Source organism: Periplaneta americana, chromosome 8, assembly GCF_040183065.1.
Source record: "Periplaneta americana isolate PAMFEO1 chromosome 8, P.americana_PAMFEO1_priV1, whole genome shotgun sequence".
Classification (NCBI taxonomy): domain Eukaryota; kingdom Metazoa; phylum Arthropoda; class Insecta; order Blattodea; family Blattidae; genus Periplaneta; species Periplaneta americana.
This window is the reverse complement of record NC_091124.1, coordinates 144,157,885-144,178,442: the sequence shown is the minus strand read 5'-3', so window position 1 is coordinate 144,178,442 and position 20,558 is coordinate 144,157,885. Positions and strand designations below refer to the sequence as shown.

At 35.3% G+C, this 20,558-nt stretch overlaps 1 protein-coding gene across 1 annotated transcript; it reads right to left on the bottom strand.

Moving 5' to 3' along the window:
- Positions 1-1,684: 1,684 nt before the first annotated feature.
- LOC138705134 (facilitated trehalose transporter Tret1-like) lies at positions 1,685-16,313 on the bottom strand. Its single transcript, XM_069833786.1, has 2 exons — positions 16,199-16,313; positions 1,685-5,111 (listed from the first exon to the last, which is right to left on the bottom strand). Exons 1-2 carry the CDS (start codon positions 16,287-16,289, stop codon positions 3,733-3,735), a joined length of 1,470 nt encoding a protein of 489 aa, XP_069689887.1. The 5' UTR covers positions 16,290-16,313; the 3' UTR covers positions 1,685-3,732.
- Between the last annotated feature and the right edge of the window lie 4,245 nt (positions 16,314-20,558).

Genomic DNA, 20,558 nt, shown 5'->3' with positions numbered 1-20,558 from the left:
TTCTATAGACTACCCGCCTTTTGAATGGAAGCAGTCGACTGTAGAAGCTTTTGTTCAGTGAAAATTGCTTACCAGTAAGTTTTTCTTTCTCTTGTGACCGCTCCTGAGGAAACATTTTATATTTGAGATAAGAATTAATATAGCGTTATAAAAATGATATATTATTGTAGATTATAGTCAGCTGAATCAATGTGTGTGATTATTTAAACATTATGAGACAATAACAATGCTACAGGAGCTTTCTCATTTTCGAATTTATTTTCATATTTCTCCTTCCTGGCTCACTCGACCAGTGATTCCAACTCTAAATTGTGAAAATTAATGTCTATGAAAGAAAGTAGTACATGGAAATAATAATAGAAATAAGTTATAGAAAACATCATTTATAATTATAATGAAATAATAGTGCATATATTTAACTTAATCACTGCTGTTGTTAGGAATATAAAATAATGAGAAATAATTGTGTTATAATTCAATTTATTCAAATTTAATGTTGTATTGAATTTAAATTTCAATTTATTTTATTTATATAATATATAATATGTATTCCTGTAGTTACACAAGTATTTTCTATGAAATTTGTCACTTAGGCCCTTTTTCTATGTTGTAATTTCTTGCTTAATCCATATTAAAACAATATACCATGACTTTAATGTGTTTTCTATATACACGTTTGCTTTCTGAGCAGTTAATGAGGATTATTTTAGTTTTGCGGAATTAGGATATCACTCACGGAATTAGGAAACCACTATCACGGAATTTGGATCCTTGTCAAGGATTTAGGAGCCACTGTATAACAATGAAGAATCATATATTATATACCAAACTTGTGAAACTGTTGACACTGAATGTTGTAAAAACTGATAGATAGATAGATAGATAGATAGATAGATAGATAGATAGATAGATAGATAGATAGATAGATAGATAGATAGATAGATAGATAGATAGATAGATAGATAGATAGATAGATAGATAGATAGATAGATAGATAGATAGATAGATAGATAGATAGATAGATAGATAGATAGATAGATAGATAGATAGATAGATAGATAGATAGATAGATAGATAGATAGATAGATAGATAGATAGATAGATAGATAGATAGATAGATAGATAGATAGATAGACAGACAGACAGACAGACAGACAGACAGACAGACAGACAGACAGACAGACAGACAGACAGACAGACAGACAGACAGACAGATAGATAGATAGATAGATAGATAATAGATAGATAGATGGATGGATGGATGGATGGATGGATGGATGGATGGATGGATATATGCATTTATTGATGCATGATAAATTATAGAAACTCATGTAGGCTACACAAGATCCTTTGCACGAGCCCGTACGGCCATTCGTGCTGTAACTATGCACAGTTTGAATCTTCAAAGAAAACAAAAATAATACTACTAATAATAAAATAGTAAAACAAGTTATTATTATTACTACCGTTATCATTAATTATCACAATTACAACTAATCTAACTTCAAACCAAATTTCACAAAAATAATTTAAAAAATTAAAATAAATGTAAGATATGAAAAGAGAGAGAAAAAACACAGTGAAACATATATATATATATGTATATATATATATTATGTATATATATAAACAATTCAATCCAACTAATAGGGGAGAGTCGGATAGTATCGGACATCGGGTAGTATCGGACAGTGCATTTCTTTCATCTACCACCATATGGTAGTACCTGAATGACATGGTTATGTTTCTCTATGCGACATCACAGAAAAGTAACCATGTCAATTAGGTACTATCATCGTGTTGTTGATGAAAGAAACTCACTGTCCGATATTATCCGATGTCCGATACTACCCGACTCTCCCCTAAATATAAAGATAATCTGTAGCTAAAGGTCCAAATAACGTCATTTAGGTGTTATTTGACAATTTTATTACAATTTTGTCATAAATATAGACTTTATTGAATATGTCACAGAATTAGGCAACCTTATCCTACCTGGTATAAGACGAAATAGGCCTACTGCTTAATCATATGAGATACTTGGATGATATTGTAAACATAAACACTCCTGCCTCTTTTTACATGAATTATACGAAGAGCATGAACAACATTCTTCCTCAAGAGCATTAGAAAACTTTATAAGATGAAGGAATTTAATTTTATTACATTTCACTTTTAAAATAAATACAGGCATGCGAGAAGATTTTATAATTCCAAAACTCAATTTATATTTTAAAAACCTTTCGTTATATATATTACACTTTATACGTTTTTTATAATATAAAATTTTACCTTCAATATATTAACGATATTATTGCGTTACGGTTTTCATATTCACTTCTGTATAACTACCTTCACTCGTAGGTTTATATTGTCACAGGCCAGCGTGTTAGAACATAGAATCCTGGATCTCTAGGTGGGTATAAGCTTAAGGATTAAATTAAATTAGATGGCTTGATTTAACAAAATAAAAGAAAGTAATCTTCAATTTCATTATGAGAAAATCACATACTACCAAACACTTTTAACCTGACGTGACAGGAGATTTCTATGGTGATTTTCGAAATCAGCGCCACTTTTTCGTTAAGAATCACCTATTTTTATCCTGGAGGTATGACAAAAATGTTTTTTTTTTTTGTTGGATAGTGTATGGTAAATTTTGAATAAAACTCATTTCCCTCACCTTTGGATTCCTTGCCATTTTAAAAAATTCAATATACACCGTAGAAACAAATCATACCGTCAGCTGGAAATAATTTTGAATTTTTATTGCTGCAAACAAGTAGACTAGACATGAAACAACTCCAGTAGTCTCTCCCTGCTAGAAACAAACAAATCTTTCGTTTGCATAGTGTTTTCACCTGACAGGCACTAATCTGCTTATCAAATGATAGTTGGTTGCATTAAAAACGGTCTGAGTCAGTTTCAGTCATCCTGACACTGTTTTCTTTCATGCAGTGCAGTTTATCCCTAAAGGTCAAAGCCTCGCCAATCATCTAACCTTGTGAAGCGCTTCTAACGTCTCCAAAGAATGCTTAAAAACAAAACGTTCTCAAGAAAGTATTAGTGCATTACTGAATATAAATTCATGTTTAATTAAATGTACCGTAATATTTATAAGAGTAGGCAGGATTATAGAGTAAGGTGCAGTCTTTCGTGTCCCCTCATCTATTTCTATTATTTCCCTTTTTAAATCTGCATTTAATGCCAAAATTTCACTATCGTATGCCAATATATCTTTTGTCCTTTTCCTTATACCTCTTTCCCAGCGAATTTAATTAGAATAAGATACGATTGTATTGCTTTATTCTACCCTGTGCTATATTTCTTGTTTTCCCAAGTTCTCAGTATTACTTATCGTTGCTACAAAATATTAGAATAATCAATACGTTTTCTCTCTTTCTGCACACAACAACAAATTTCATTTCTAACTTTTAAGTATTACGATTTTTTAGAAATAACTTTGAAGGATATTCTTACATCATTCATATATTTACTTCAAACTCATTACCAAGAGTTCTAAATCAAAATTGTCTTGTAAAATTACCATCTCGTCATCTGCGAAATTGAGATAAATAAATATTACAATAACTGAATATGACTCAAAAATAGATAGTGAAGCATTAATAATATCACTCATAAAATAAATTAGAAGCATATTATGAAAATTAAAAATCACGTCTTAAATAATATTTCAACGAATTTAATGTATACACATACCCACTCATAATTTTAGGATACTTTTGATTCACTTGCTAGTTCTCCTTTGATTTCATCATCACTTTTACTGCCTTTACCATTAAGTTCACGCAGAATGGAGTCCAGACTCCTGTTCTTCGTTTCGGGTACCATGATCATAGTAAATACCGCACAAGCAATAGAAACACATGCAAATAACCAATAACATCCGTGTAAGCCCAATAGATCAACAATATTGATATAAAACTTTGTACTAAGAAATGCCATTAACCATACTGTCATAGTAGTCACTGTTGTAGCAATTCCTCTTGCTTGTGGATTGAATAATTCTGCCATCACGACATATACCATAGATCCTAATCCTATAGCCAAAAAGAACAAGTAAATACCCAAACACATCACTGGAAGGAATCCTACAGATGTCAGATCGTAATCTTGTTCCTGAAAGAAAAAATAGGTTCCCAGTCCTCCCAAAGACATAAACATAATTGTTTGGGACGAAATCATCAAAATTCGCCTGCCAGCAACGTCCATTAGAAATATAGCTGCAATAGAACCAATTAATTGTACAGCTGCAAGAATTACAGTGGCAGTATTTGGTTCGACTGAGCTACCACTCAGTTCAAAAATACTGACGGCATAGTTTAGGACAACGTATACTCCAGACAGCTGTTGGGAAGCCCCAAGAACTAGACATATTATCAAAGCTCGTCGTGTACCTCGTGACGATATCAAGCTTATGATGGACGTGGTCACATTTTCACTTTCCTTCACAACAACTGTTAACTTCATCATCTCCATCTCGGCTGCATGCACGTCACCACTACGTAACCACAACAGAGATTTCATGGCTTCCTGAGATCTTCCATTTTTCATTAAATATAACGGCGATTCAGGCATCCAGTAATAAGCAATTGCAAAAACTATTGGCATAAATACACATATGGTTGCCATGTATTTAATGGATATCACAGGTCCAACTGCGTACATGAATATAAAAGCTACTAATCCTAATGCTGCACGAAGTGTTCCAAGAGCACCTCTGATGCTATCTTCAGAAATTTCACCCACATACATTGGGCCGAAGACGAGGACTCCGCCGGAACACATGCCCAAGACGAATCTTGAAACGTAGAAGAGATACAGTGATTCAGAGAATACTATAAATAACCAGCTTACGATAAAAGGTATGACGATTGAGTATCCTGCGATCTTTCTTCCGTATCTCTGAGATACGTAGCTGGAGATGGGAGAAGAGACGAGGGCTCCTAGAAATACCACTGACCCCATCCAGGCTTCTTCTTCTGCAGAAATTATTCTTCCATCGAGAAGTGGTTTCCCTGACCTGAGGAGTGGCAGTGATGGGGTTGGCCAGGCCATCGCCATTGCATAAGCTACTGTTGATAAATTTACTGGAACCAAAAATTACATAGCATAAAATAAAATAATAATTACTCAGTGTGGTTTATTGATATTACATTAACGAGCACTGTCGTGTAAACGAAAAATTCCAGAACAATAGTGCTTGTAATTCCCAGGCCAATGTAAATCCACTAGACACCAACGTCTGGAAAGTTCTTAACGAAATCATATTCTGCTATACCACTGACGTGGCACTGTTGATACCAAGATCTGGTCATAATTGTCTTGGAAATAATATTTATGTCCTATGATCATCTACACTTCACCAAAATGCTTCCTTTGGAGTAGAAATATTGCTGTGATGCTGTACATGAAGAAAGTACCATCACTTGCAAATAGACGAAAGACTGATGCCTTTTTAAAAGGAAGATCATTAGAAACCAAAATTTTTACTGTAATGTACTGGTCCTCAAAAACAAAATTGTTGTATTTTATATCTGAAAATGCGAAGAACTTGCTATGTTCGCATTTTAAAAGTAAATGAAATCGTTATTGGCAATCGAGTGACTACAATTCTTGATATTCGACCAGAGACACGTGAGTTGGAATATGGTTGAAGCTACAAATGAATGTTCCTTACTTGTATCTGAGATACGTGGATTGGAATACTGTTGAGACTGCAAATGAATGTTCGTTACTTTTATCCGAAATACGTCAATTAGAATACCGTTGAGACTACAAATGAATGTTCATTACTTTTACCCGAGATATGTGGATTGGATTACTGTTGAGCTAACAAATGGATGTTCGTTACTTGTATCCGAAATACTTCGATTGGGATGAATGTTTGTTACTTGTATCCGAAATACGTGGATTGGAATGCTGTTGAGACTACAAATGAATGTTCGTTACTTGTATCCAAGATACGTTGATTGGAACACAATTGAAGCTATTAAATGACAGTAATAATAAATCGTTTCAACATGAATCGTAACATTATTCACTTGTCTGAATGATTCAGATACCGGTACTTTTATCTAATGAGTACGCGCGAACAGGCCTTATTAATTCTGAAATGTTTCTATCTAAATAAAAAACTTCCAGGAGTTTGTTTTCCTCACATTTTTATATTCACAATTTTTCCTTCTTGTACTTTTAAAAATATTTATTTATTCTTGAGTACTTTGATAATCCTCATTATAAACAGGGTCTACTAAAAAGAAATGTCAGTTATTAAGGACGTGTTGGAGGATCCGATTTGCTGAAAAATATGTTTATTCAATTTATCCGAATTCGTCCCTGTTTTTGAGTTGCGCAAAGATAAATTTTCCTATGAATGCCATACTCTACGAACACATTTTGTTATTTCATTTCGCTAAATAACAATGGTAAGTACTTGAGTAAGCATAACGATTCTGGTATATTATTGAAGTCTATTGTAGCGAATATTGAAAATATCTCCCATTCAAAGTCTAATCTCGCGTTGCAATTTCCACACTCCTTTCTGTCGTATCTCCGCTGCAACTGTATGAATCTTCGCCACTGTATCAATTTTGTCTCAAAACTGTAATCACGTTCCTTCATTAAGCCCGACAGATAAAAGTCCAATGGTATCAAGTTTAGAGATCGGGCCGGCCAAAAAACTGCACCATCCTTAATCACAAGTTCGAGAAACCGAACGTAGTCTGTAAAAATGGAGTGCATTAGCCACAACGGAGCACATGGCGAAATAAAACGACAAATGGGTTCATGGAGTATGAAAGAAACGTTCAACTCTCGAAAACGGGTACGAATTCAGAAATATTATATTAAAATATTTTACAGCAAATCAGGTCCTCTATCGTTTTCATGACGATTGACGTTGCCTTTTGATACATTCTGTATAAATTTACATAATATAAATAGCTGCATTTTTCTTCTGCTGCCAAATTTATATATGTAGAATGATTCAGATCTTATGTTACAGAAGAATATGGTAAGTAGGAGGTATTAAAAGAAACATTTTTAATTAAGCAATGTGTGTCCTATCTCGCACCGGTGCGGCACTGCACTTGTTTCAGTGTTGTGGCTGGTAGGCAATTATTCATGTAAGGGCCAATGCTGACTGCTGACTGACCTTTCAATGAAAAACAACAGACGACACGTAACAACTTGTGCATTACAGAAGAGCTTGGAACCGACGCCCCTTTTCTTGTAAACAATACTGGCATCCCCGAAACATTGACTACCGCATTCGTTCAAATATGTCATATGTAGTACGTATGGTGTTACAGGCGTCGACAATCCGTGGAAGGAAATCATCGACGTGGTCTATAGGTGTGGTGTACACTAGGGTCTTCAGCTGTCCCCACAAGAAGAAGTCAAGTGGATTAAAATCTGGCGATCTTGCTGGCCATTGGACAGAACCTTGATAACCAATCCATCTGTCACCAAATGTTGCCGTCTGCTGTTGCCTTGCCGCAAGATTGAAGTATGCAGGAGCTCTGTCATGCTAGAACCATATCCTGGTGCGTACTGGAAGCGGTAACTTTTCCAATAAAACGGGCAGGGTGTTTTCTAGAAAGTCCCTGTAATTTCCTCCCTTTAGGCGATTTGGCATGACATGTTGACTGACACAATGACGTATCAATGCGCTCAGCAACAACAAACAATCACAAGATGGCAAACAACACAACACTAGACTCGAAAGACAAATGCAGCGAACATAGCAAGCGAGAGCGACAGTTAGTGTTATTCATCTCTAGTATGATGTCACTACAGTTATTAGGAAATACTTCCGAACGTGACTGAATTATCGAAAACATAAGGAGGAAAATAAGAGAACTTATAAACCAGAGGTGAGAAATATACGTCGGCTGGGTGAAAGTCCATGCAGGCACCGAAGGAAATGAACTTGCAGACAGACTGGCAAAGGAAGCAGCTCAAGATGAAGACGCTGAAACTGTCTACGAAAAAAATGCCGATAAGTTTCTACATCCAAGAGCAAAGCAATAAAGGAATCGACAGATGGCAGACGGAATGGAGCAACACCACAAGAACAGCAATGTGTAACGCATTCTTCCCATCCGTAAAGCAGCACGCAGCGGTTGAAAATGAAATTTCCGGTTACTCCAGACTCTACAGCACTGATGACAGGCCATGGGAATACCAAGTCATATCTACACCGATTCAAAATAATAGACAACCCAACTTGTGTTTGTAACCAGGGAGCTCAAACTGTAGACTACTTAATTTACGAGTGCAAAATCCTTCAAAAGCTAAGGGACATTATGATTAATAACATTACTATCAGAGGAGGATTGTGGCCTTCAACCAAAGACGAACTAGTAAACAAGTATTTGAAACTGTTCACAAGATTTATAGAAACCATAGACAAACTATAAGACAAAACACGAACACAGTACCTGTAAAAATGTTACTACACTTACGTAAATTACCGTAATTATAATCTGATTCAAATACATATTCCAAGCATGTAGTATTACTGCAAAGTAATGGAGCATGCTGCTTAATTTAAAAAGTGTTCATTGCAAAATCACATGTTGTTTCATTCGAACTGACAACTACTGTATATTGCTCATTGTAGTTCAAGTTTTGTTGTATTTTATCATTCAGCTACATTGCTTAACTTCACAGTGTTCTTTACAATTACATTTTATTTTATCCGAACAGCAACCATATTCCTGAACTGCATAATGCTCATTGTAATTGAATCGGTCATAGTTAAAAGGAACGAAGTCAATTTTGAAGACATGGATGGATTTCTTAATTTTTCTCCATTTAATAGAGGATGAAACAAACCAATTATAATATACTACATGAGTAATGCTTAACTTTACAAGTCCACACCTGTGGAGTAACGGTTAGCGCGTCTGACCGCGATTCCCGGTTGGGGAAAGTTACCTGGTTGAGGTTTTCCCGGGGTTTTCCCTCAACCCATTACGAGCAAAATGTTGAGTAACTTTCGGTGATGGACCTCGAACTCATTTCACCGGCATTATCACCTTCATTTCATGAAGACGCAAAAATAACTTAAGATATTGATAAAGCGTCGTAAAATAACCTACTGAAATAAAACATTAACTTTACAATAAAATTATTAAGAGAGTAGAACAGTTTTCATCGATTATACAAGCACACTACTTAATCCCTTTTAGCAATGATCTATTCAATTACTGAATTGCACAGCCCCAATGCGAGTAACGTTTTGCAGCATATCAACTGGCAACTACATTGATTAATACCACAGTGCCTAATGCACTTCACATTTTGTAGAATTTCAATTCACAACTGCATTGTTACATTGAACGCTGCCCAATGTGCCTCACTTTTCGCAGCATTTCACCTAGCAACTAAATTGATGAATACCACAGTGTCCAATGCATCTCACATTTTGTTGAATTTCAATTCACAACTGCATTGCTACATTCTACATTGTCCAACGTGCCTCACGTTTTTCGGCATTTCAACTGACAATTACATTGATGAATACCACAGTGCCCAATGCACCTCACATTTTGTAGAGTTTCAATTCACAACTCCAATTGAACACTGCCCAATGTGCCTCAATTTTTCAGCGTTTCAACGGCAACTACATTGATGAATACCACAGTGCGCAATGAATCTCACATTTTGTGAAATTTCAATTCACAACTGCACTGCTATATTCAACATTGTTCAACGTGCCACACGTTTTTCTGCATTTCAACTGGCAACTGCATTGATGAATACCACAGTGCCCAATGCATCTCACATTTTGTAAAATTTCAATTCACAACTGCACTGCTGCATTGAACACAGCCCAGTGTGCATCAATTTTTAGCATTTCAACTGGCAACTACATTGCTGAATACCACACTGCCCAGTGCGCTTGACGTTTTGTAGCATTTCAACTGATAGTTGCATTATTGCATTTAAACAGTGCACAATGTGCTTCATGTTTTGTTGCGCTGGAACGGACAGTTCTATTCTTGAAATGCATGCCCAATGCTCAGTGTGTCTCATGTATTGCTACATTAAAAAAAAAAAAAAAAACAACTACGGTAGCTGAACTGTACAGACCTTATTGTTGCATTCTTAGATAGAGTACATATATCAGCTATATGTGCAGGGTTGTTTCCGATCTCTGATAACGAATTTGAATGACATCATGTGCGTTAGGAGTCACACGACAGCTGAACTGTGGCGCGAGGTGACATACCAGTTGTGAGTGATTTCATAGTCAGACTGCACGGCACTCAGCAGAAATTTCAAAGAAAATCGAGTCTTTTTGGGAGGGGTACATTACGACTTTTTCCAATGCCAAGTACAGTTAAGTGAAAATAAAAGAAGCCTCCAATAAACGAAGTTTCGTTATTTCCTAGAAAGGCATCTTCTGTGTACTTAATAAGATTGCAAAGCTCAAATAGAATTCATTTGTATCATCTCGTGGGGTGCAGGAACTTGTGACGGGGAGTGGATTTGCTTGCATTTTCCACTTTGTGATCAATCCCATCCGAGCTTTGCCAGTCTTATTAGGTATACACCAGATGTCTTTCTTGGAAACAATGAAACCACGTTTTTTGCAGACTCCTATGATTTTAACGTAACTGTAATTAGCACCGGAAAGGGTTGTTATGTATCTCTCCCAAAAAGCCTCGATTTTCTTGGGCTTTGCTATTGTGATACACCGTGCACTCTGATTAATGAAATGACTAACTTCTGGTCTGTCACCTCTCGCCGCAATTCAGCTGTCGCTATGATTCCTGACGCATATCACGTCATTCAAATTCGATATCAGAGATAGGAAACAACCAGTATTAACGTTTCTTTAAAAATGAAATTTTGTGGGTTTTGAAACGAAATTTCCACACAAAGAGGAACTTGATGAAAACAATCTACAAACTCCTGCCTACCTAATCGCCAACAGTATGGTTCACTTATTCACTTTTCGTCATGGCGATGAACAAAAGTGGGTTTAATAATCAGCTTTTACCTCATGTCGATGCACAAAGATGGGAGTATCGTACACTTCTGTATTAGGAAACTACTCTTCTCTATCCACATCAATGACGTATCAAACAGTTTACAGTATTGTCGATATCACCTCTATGCCGACGACTTGGAGGTTAACATAAATTTTAGACCAAGTCAACGAATTGAATTAGTCACTGTTTCATCTTCGAACTTTCACTTAATCCAAATAAGCCTCAAGCCATTATTATTGAGTATAAACGTCTGGTTAGCTCACCTAATTACAGTATTCTGCCAGTTGTTACACTTAACAACACGCCAATCACCATTAATCTGTTATAAGACATCTTGTTTTCTTTTTCGATAATATTCTAAGTTGAAAACTTCAAGTTAATGACACGATAAAAAAAAAAATCTGTTCCTCCATTCACTGTCTCATTGGCTTTAAAAACTTCTGGCCCCAGCAACTAAAACATAATCTAGTGAAAACCCAAATAATGAAGTATTTCGATTATATTGTGACGTTCTGTTAAATGACCTATAGTAAGTTCTTACTTCCCGACAAGCCACAGCGTGTTCAGAATATGTGCGTCAGTTCGTATGCAATATCCGGTGATATGATCACATATCACTGTCCTTCTCAAGGTTTTGATGGGTTCGATTCAAGAAACGTACTACTTGACATTCTTTAATAATTTATCCATTCTACATTCTTTGTCTTTATTGTTTCGAGTTCTGCTCACTTTATGACCAAATTAGGTTCCAACTCGTTTGTCTTCTCTATAATATATCCACGATTCAAATACCAAATCACTTACCCGTGGAAAGCTAAGTATACTTCTTCACAGAACTTCCTGTTACTTCTCATTCTTTACTGGTAATGGTATTTTACTCATGGAACGCTAAGTATACTTCTTCACAGAACATCCTGTTACTTCTCATTCTTTACTGGTAATGGTATTTCACTTTTTAATTCAGAACTCGTGTACCTTTAATGTAATTTTCACCGAGCTCAATTTGCTTCTTACATTTATTCAAGTATATATATATATATATATATATATATATATATATATATATACATATATATATATACATAATATATATATTATATATATACATATGACAAAAGACCTTGTTGAGACAAAATACGGACAGAAAGTGCATATTACTCATTGCCGATAAGTTCTTAGAGCAAGTAATCCTTGTGCGACAGTGTATAAACGAGTGCCTGAGCTAATAGAATAGGTGAGAGTGTAGAAGCGAGTGTGTGTGCAAGAAGAATAGGTGTGAGTGCCGAAACAAGTGTCTGCTTTAGCGTGAAAGGTTGTAGCGATAGTTCAAAGATCGTAGGAAAGTGTAGTATAAGAAAGGAAACTACTACAGGTGTGAACTAAACCAATAGGCCTAACTCTTCTGGACTAGCTAACCACATGAGTTCTAAACCGAGCTCTCCCTTTCTAGGAGGCCTTAGCCCTTCACGGGACAAAAATATGACTGGATGGATGGATGGATGGATGGATGGATGGATGGATGGATGGATGGATGGATGGATGGATGGATAGCCGATTTGTCCCGAAGGGCTGAAGCCTCCTCTTGCGATATGCCCCCTGCTGGTTGAGCGGAAGAGAAACCATATCGTCCGTCCTCTGGCAAACTAACGAAAGTGACAAATTAGCGACCCTGCACTTAAGGTCTATATTGTACTATCCTTAAGTGCAGGGTCATTTATTTGTCAGTTTCGCTAGTTTGCCAGAGGAGGGACGATATGGCATTAACTCAGCTGAAATAAATTATTATTATTATTATTATTATTATTATCAGGGAAAGGATTTATATGTAAATACATATTTACTTATAAAGCTAATATAATTTATATTTTGCATTATCTTTATGTTTCACAATGTGTAGGGTTGAAAAATCCTACTTTTATTTTCCATATTTTTCCATATTTTAGAGTTTAGTACATATTTTCGTTAATTTCCATATATTTTCCATATTTCATATAAAACAGTCCATATTATATTAGGTTTAACAATAAAACAAAACAAAATTCCATTAACTTTTAAAAATACATTTCAACAATAGAGATTTAAACACATGTTCAGTAATCCCTTTAACATCAGAGTTATTTGAAAATTAGCAGTCCTATCAACAATGGGAAAGTAAGTTACAAAACTGTATTAATTTAATTTAAAATTTTTAACAGACTTCAGTTGTGCAGCTCAACAGTTAAATGCCAGTCAGAGTACACATAGGTTCAGTTTTGTAAATCATACTATAAAGACGGTAAATATGCCAAAAGTACGTCATTCAGTCAATTTAAAATCAAAACTAACAAGTTACATTTCAGAATTTAAAGAAGATGGTTTATCAACTGACAATAAAATATTATTTTGTAATTTGTGTCAGTGTGCAGTATCATCTACACAAAAGTTCCTGGTGCAACAACACATTACAACTAGTAAACATCAGGCCAACAAACAACTAAATTCCAAGCAGAGACAATTGTTTTTAACACAACCAACAACATCGAATGTAAGATCTGAGTTTAACATCGACCTGTGCCGTTCTCTCATCTCTGCTGATATTCCTCTCTACAAACTAAAGAATAAGGTCTTCAGAGAATTCCTTGAAAAATATACTCAACATACAATCCCGGATGAGTCAACACTTAGGAAGACGTATGCTCCATCCATCTACGATGAGACAATACAGAAGATAAGAGATGAAATTAAAGATAGTTCAATTTGGGTTTCCATTGATGAGACTCCCGACAAAGAAGGTAGACTTGTTGGTAATGTAGTTATCGGTTTGTTAAGTGAACAATATTCTGAACGAATTCTTTTACATTGTGATGTTCTAGAAAAGTGCAATAACAAAACTATAGTTAAACTGTTCAACGAAGCTATGGGTATCCTGTGGCCAAAGGGTATTATGTACGATAATGTGTTATTCTTTATTAGCGATGCTGCCCCTTATATGGTCAAAGCTGGACAAGCATTATCTGTTGTATATCCTAAATTGACTCATTTTACTTGTGTGGCGCATGCATTTCATCGTGTGGCAGAAGTGGTCAGAGACAATTTCCCTAAAGTAGATTTGTTGATTTCATCAGTGAAAAAAGTATTTCTCAAAGCTCCCAGTAGAGTTAACGTGTTGAAAGAAATGTACCCTGAAATTCCATTGCCACCAAAGCCAATTTTAACTAGATGGGGTACATGGCTAGAAGCAGTTGAATATTATGCCGAACATATAGACTCTATTAACAATGTTCTCCTTGCATTGGACTCTGAAGATGCAGTCTCAATTGATACTGCGAAAACAGTTACCTGTGACATAAGTGTGAAGAATGACTTAGCTCACATTCAGCATACATTTTCATGCATCATAAAAACGCTCAAAAGTCTCCAAAATAGGCACCTTTCACTATCTGAAAGTTTTGAAATTATAAATAGTACTGTGGAACAACTGAATCGTGGTAGAGGTAAAGTTGCAGATGCAGTAAGAGCTAAGGTGGACACTGTACTTTCAAAAAACCCTGGATATGAAGAACTACAAAAGGTTGTTGCTGTGATGAGTGGTGAATCAACAGTGAAGATTAACTTGGACTTATCCCCAGCAGACATTGTGAAATTGAATTATGTACCAGTTACTTCTTGTGACGTCGAACGCTCTTTTAGTCAGTATAAATCTATCCTCAGAGACAATAGAAGAAGGTTCACTTTTCAGCACTTGAAAGAAATGTTTGTAACCTATTGTTATGGTAACAGACAATAAAAATTGTGTTTTGTTGAAACTACATTGGAAGATAAGGTACGTCCATTATATTTTTTGTTTAGTTTGATTAAAATGTACCAATATTTAACGTACATAGTCATTTTTTTATAATTTTAAGTCCATATTTAATTCCATATTTTGGTAAAAATCCATATTTAATTCCATATTTTGGTAAAAATAACTACATATATATTTACATATTTCATATATTTTTAGTCCATATAAATCCGTTCCCTGATTATTATTATTATTAATGAAGTGAAGATATTACAGCAAAATTAATAGTTAAAAACATAATAACAGAAATAGTAGAATGCAGAGTGATATGGAAACAACGTGTTGAAAGAATGCAGTATTCCGTTATCCAAAGGCAGTTCTATCGTACGGACGAAGCACGAAAAGATCAGGGAAGACCACAAACAAGGTGGTTAGAACAGTGAACGGAAACAAACAAAAGTATCTAAACCGGAAAGTCAGAAGATTATTATTATTATTATTATTATTATTATTATTATTATTATTATTATTATTATTATTATTATTATTGTGGCGCCTTGTTAGAGGATTCTGGTTGCGTCAGGGAATGCGCGCGCATTTAGCGAGAAGGAAGGCGCGGGTAACAGAAAGTCAAGCTTCGGTAGGCGCTATAGCGCGGCACGGAGCGAGGGGAAAGAACTGCGGAGAACTACGGCGTGAAACATCTAGAAGCGTGTCCCTCTCGAAGGTTCAGAAAGCCACGCGAATTGAAGATTCCGGATGTTACGGTTTAATAAATAAAAGCGAGGAGCAGTCTTCAGTCAGCCAGTTAGTAGTTCAGTCAGCCTTCAAGTCTTGGACAGCAGCGAGCAAGGTGGACCTGAGTTCGACGTGCAGTGAACTTGAGTCCGTAACTGTGGCAGCGTCCAGGCGAGGACGACGCATCCGGAAGATGTAAGTTCGATATGCAGTGGACTTGAACAGTGAACTAGAAGAACTAGCCAAGGCAAGCGAACTGTGAACTGAAAACTGACAGTTTTGTTCTGCACATAGTGCTTTGTGAACATTAATTGAAATTAAGGGTACATTGTTGTTCTTCTCAATAATACACGTCGTGTATTGCCATTGTCGCGTGGAGTGCAATAACGATTATTGTGTTGCTTTGTTGAGTGGAATATCTATTGTTGTAGGATTAACTATTAAGAATAAAAGTCACATTGTTGTCGGGTGTGTGGTGACAAAGTAAGAAATAAAAGTCACATTATTATATTCTTTTCTGCCTGATGTTAAATAGTCGCATGTGTGTTATACCTTAACACATTCACAACTAATTCTCACTTACGATATTCTAACACAAGACTCTCATGTCTATGAAACATCAAAACTAATGCTTTAAGGGTACTTATTAACAAAATAATCAATGCCATACCTGCACTCGCGGCAATGATCTGTCTCAGTTTGCTCTTCCATTTCTTTTTGCGTAATTCTCCGGCGTCGTTTTGTGTATCGATGTTGCTCATATTTCGTAGAAGATGCGCACTTCAGTTACATTCAAGCTCAAGTGATATAATATACCTCAAATATGCCAAATCTCGGTATAGTTAATCCAACCCTCCGACCTGACATCCTTATCAGTTAATCACGCGGCACTATTGTACGTGCATGTTCTTCACACTATGTCAGATAAAAACTGAAGTAAGCAATTGACAATTTAAGAACTTGCAATATTCGCCGTTTATTTCACTTTGCCCATTATGAGTTTGTACAAATTATTTTAAAATTTGTTCTACCCTTCAGTTCAAGTTGTGATGATTGGACTAAAAATTAAGAAAAAACCGGTTTTAATTTTCATTAGTGAAATGAAGATTAATTCCCTTCAATAGGAACTGAATATGAATCACTTGTCTTTCTTAGCCAGCGACTTTGTATCACTGTTACTACATTATCAGGAAGTCCAGTTGAGTGCAAAATTGTTGCGTTATAATCTTTTAAATGGGCAGACGACATCAATTTAAGTGCATTACGATGAAAATTTCGCTAATGTACCATTTCACCAATGCAGTGCAAGCATGCGTCGAATTTCAATCAATCAGAACAATCTACTCGTATCACTGCAATACTGTAGATTTTATATTGTCATTTTTGTGTTGTCGCTAATGATTCTCAGTTGATTATTTCCTGCTTGATAGGCTACGTAACGCAATGGAAACTGTAGTGAATCCGTAAAAATTAATGATGAAGCCGTAACCTAATTATTAATAACTTCATTTTTACCAGAATAAAGTACACCGAATAAATCGTCGGTTTGCAAGCAAAGCTCATTAAGTCAAAAATATAACTTCCGAGAAAGAGACGTTTGAAAATTCTGACAAAACTGAATCCTCAACATAATGTATGTGCATAAACTTGGAATTAGAAAATAAAATACACAAAAAGAGAAACAACTTATTAAAAATAATATTTTTAGGATTCAGTTTTTGCTCAGAAGTAATCATTTTTACTTAATGTGTTCTGTTTGTAAACCAACAAAATTTACTGTTACGTGATGTCACCTCCACAATTGAATAGCTGACCAGAAAAACGTTGCAAGCGTCAAATTGAAATTTTACAGGAACAGAAAAAGAAATACTTGATGCTTAACGTTGTAATGTTTTTCCACGACTTCTTAGATTCTGCTGCCTACATTGAAAGTTGTACTTCCATATCCAACAAAAATAGATTTGACTACAGTATAAAACAGAGTATGTCCAACGTGTTTCAATTAAAACATTGCAGTAGGAAATAAAATGTCGCTTGCAACGTTTTTCCCTCAGGTAGGCCTATTCAATTGTACATTTAATTCAGTTTCCATATTTTTAAATTTCAATGTGTCTATGATGAAAATGAATATTTAATTTATTGCGTTGTTTATGAAATTTATAGGATATGTAGTTAGGCTAGTTAAATATTAGAAGCCTTTGACTTATTTCGAAATAAATATATCAATTCGTTCTTTATGAATGCACTAAGCCATGATAATGAATGTATTATGATACTTAGTGAATAAATAAAATATGTTATCCAATAATCGTATGGTTATCTTTATATTACTAATTTTCCATTTACCACTATAGGGTAAACTAGGGTCTGTTGGACAGTCGGGCATGTTGGACACTCCGTACTTTAACGTGTTACCACGCCACTTGTGGGCACCACATTCAGCTAGAAGTCAATGACGGAAGTAGGCACGAGTGGGGCTACTTCCGTCATTGCCTTCTAGCAGAATGTGGTGCCCACAAGTGGCGAGGTAACACGTTAAAGTACAGACAGAGTGTCCAACATACCCGACTGTCCAACAGACCTTAGTTTACCCTATTCTCAAAATAGTTTTATTAAACATCACACGAAATTTTCATTCCTTTTAATAAATTCACGAACGCGAAGTGATATTATCTACCCTTGGAAATTAGTTTCATCGTATATAGACGATTTAGAAGTCCATAGTAGTGTTTATGCATAAATTTCGTTGTGTTTATAATAACTATTAATATTTTCTTTGACAAAAACAAAGGAATGAATGATCAACCTGCTACGTTTAATTGGGATTGTCCACACCAATTGGCTGTGGTTACATTAATTTTGTTAATTAATATTGTTAGCAAATTATAAGAGCTTTTAAAAATAGTGTTTATTATCTTCTGTACTAATTATTATTACTACTACTACTACTACTACTACTACTACTATTGTTATTATTATTATTATTATTATTATTATTATTATTATTATTATTATATTTTGAATATAATCGCAATAAACATTACTCGAGATATTCATTTTCGTAGGTAAATTTAATCGTAACTAAAATTGCTGGTAAATTTAGTATAAAACTAAAATTCTCTTGTAATAATATTTGTGAGAAAATTGTGTTCATTGCTGTAATGAAGGCAAAGCATTAATGTCGTTATTTTAAACAACGATCTAAAAAAAAATTCTGCAGATTCTCGTATGCTCCCTTAGCATAGAAATGTATATATAATTTATCTATCATCAGAAATGTATACAGTATGTACAAGCAATTCACCAAATCTTGATATGAAATAAATACACATGGCGGAAGTTATTATTCATTGGTTATGAAGCCTTTGAACACTCTTAATCCCTTCATGCACAAGAGAGAATAATCCGCCGGACGTTATTAAATTTTTTTAAATCGAAGTTCGTTATTTCATTTGAGTTGTATATTGTTAAAGTTTTCATATATGTATTACAAAGAAATGCTAGCATTTGACATTAAAGGATTTATCAGCAACAGTGAATAAAATTACGAATTTCAAAATGTTTGGACATGCGAATACATGAAATATTCACAAGGAAAGTCTCTTAAAAGTGTCGAAAAGTCAATTATCATTAATGTATTTTATAAATTATTTAAAAGTACCCTATGATGCTTATTAAAGTTAGGTGCTCATTTATTTAATCTTCGTATTCTGCCAAAATATGCGATTTCTGAAGCATGTCTCTTGTTTAGTTTATGTTAATTTTTTCTCATAGGTTAGGTTAGGTCACGGTGACTACGGGCGGGTTAGGACAACCCTTTGCACGTCGACCATACTGAAGCCTATTGTGCATCCCGAATTTATGGGATGAATGAGGAAGAAGGTGTACCAGCCCAAAGGCCGCATGTGATCTCTCACGCGCTTACCCAATGGAGCCCTCCTAGCCCATCGTCTTAAGTTCATACCGCCAAGGTGACCAAGGAGCACAGGATTCATTCCTGGATTTGAGGTGTCGAAGAGCCCATGGAATTGCTCTTAAGGAATGAAACCTGGCGGAGATATTGCGGAAGGCTGGGAACCCAGGAATGGTTGCGGAGAGGACGCCCCCTCTCGAATGCGTCTTGACCTGAGTATGTCTATAGAATGATATGAAGAAGATGAAATATATCAAATTTAAATTCTTTTTCTACACGGCAGACGAAGGGAAATGTACTGTGGGAAAAAAATTCCAACCCGGCATTTGCCTAAGTAACTGTGGAAAACCACGGAAAAATCACAGTCGGTTTGGTCGGTCTAGGAATGAAACCATATTTCTATTCCTATTTAACCCATTTATGCCCAGGTGGGTCGTTTTCGACCCATTGATTAAAATTATTTTCCACCCGAATTAGTCTAGACAACACTACGTATCTACTTTTCTTAGATGCACAAAGGCACAATGCACTTGTGGAACACGCTGGAAGCCAACAGACCACATCATTATTGCGCGGGAACTTGCCGAATAAATATGACGCAACTACCGTCTGCCTTGGAGAAGAAAAAGTGAGTAAAAACTCTGTTCAATCCGTGAATTTTATTAACAATCAATGTTTCCTGCCAAGAAGATTCAGGAGAATATGCATCTTGTATGTTTTCGTCAATATTTACGCTATTTGCTGTACAGTAGGGCTTAGAATTTAGTGTGGGTCGAAAACGACCCACTAAGCACTTATTCGAGAATTACCTTTCCCATAGCTTTTCATTATGAAATCATTTTGTTTTTTTATTATTTTTCTTTGAGTGATGTTTTTACGAACAACTACCTTAATAGAAGTTTGTGTAAGAATTAGGAGTGCTTTTGGGGATGATAATTCTGATAGCATTTCTCAGAATATCTCAGGCTTATTATTGCTTTCCTTTAAAACATTGTTTTATTTGTGTAATGTTATATCTCACCGCTTGGAATGCACTCTGGATAGTCTTTGACGAACTAAGTAGTTCATAATTCTCGACACTATCGGCACCTATGAGAGCCGGGTGTGAATAACAATC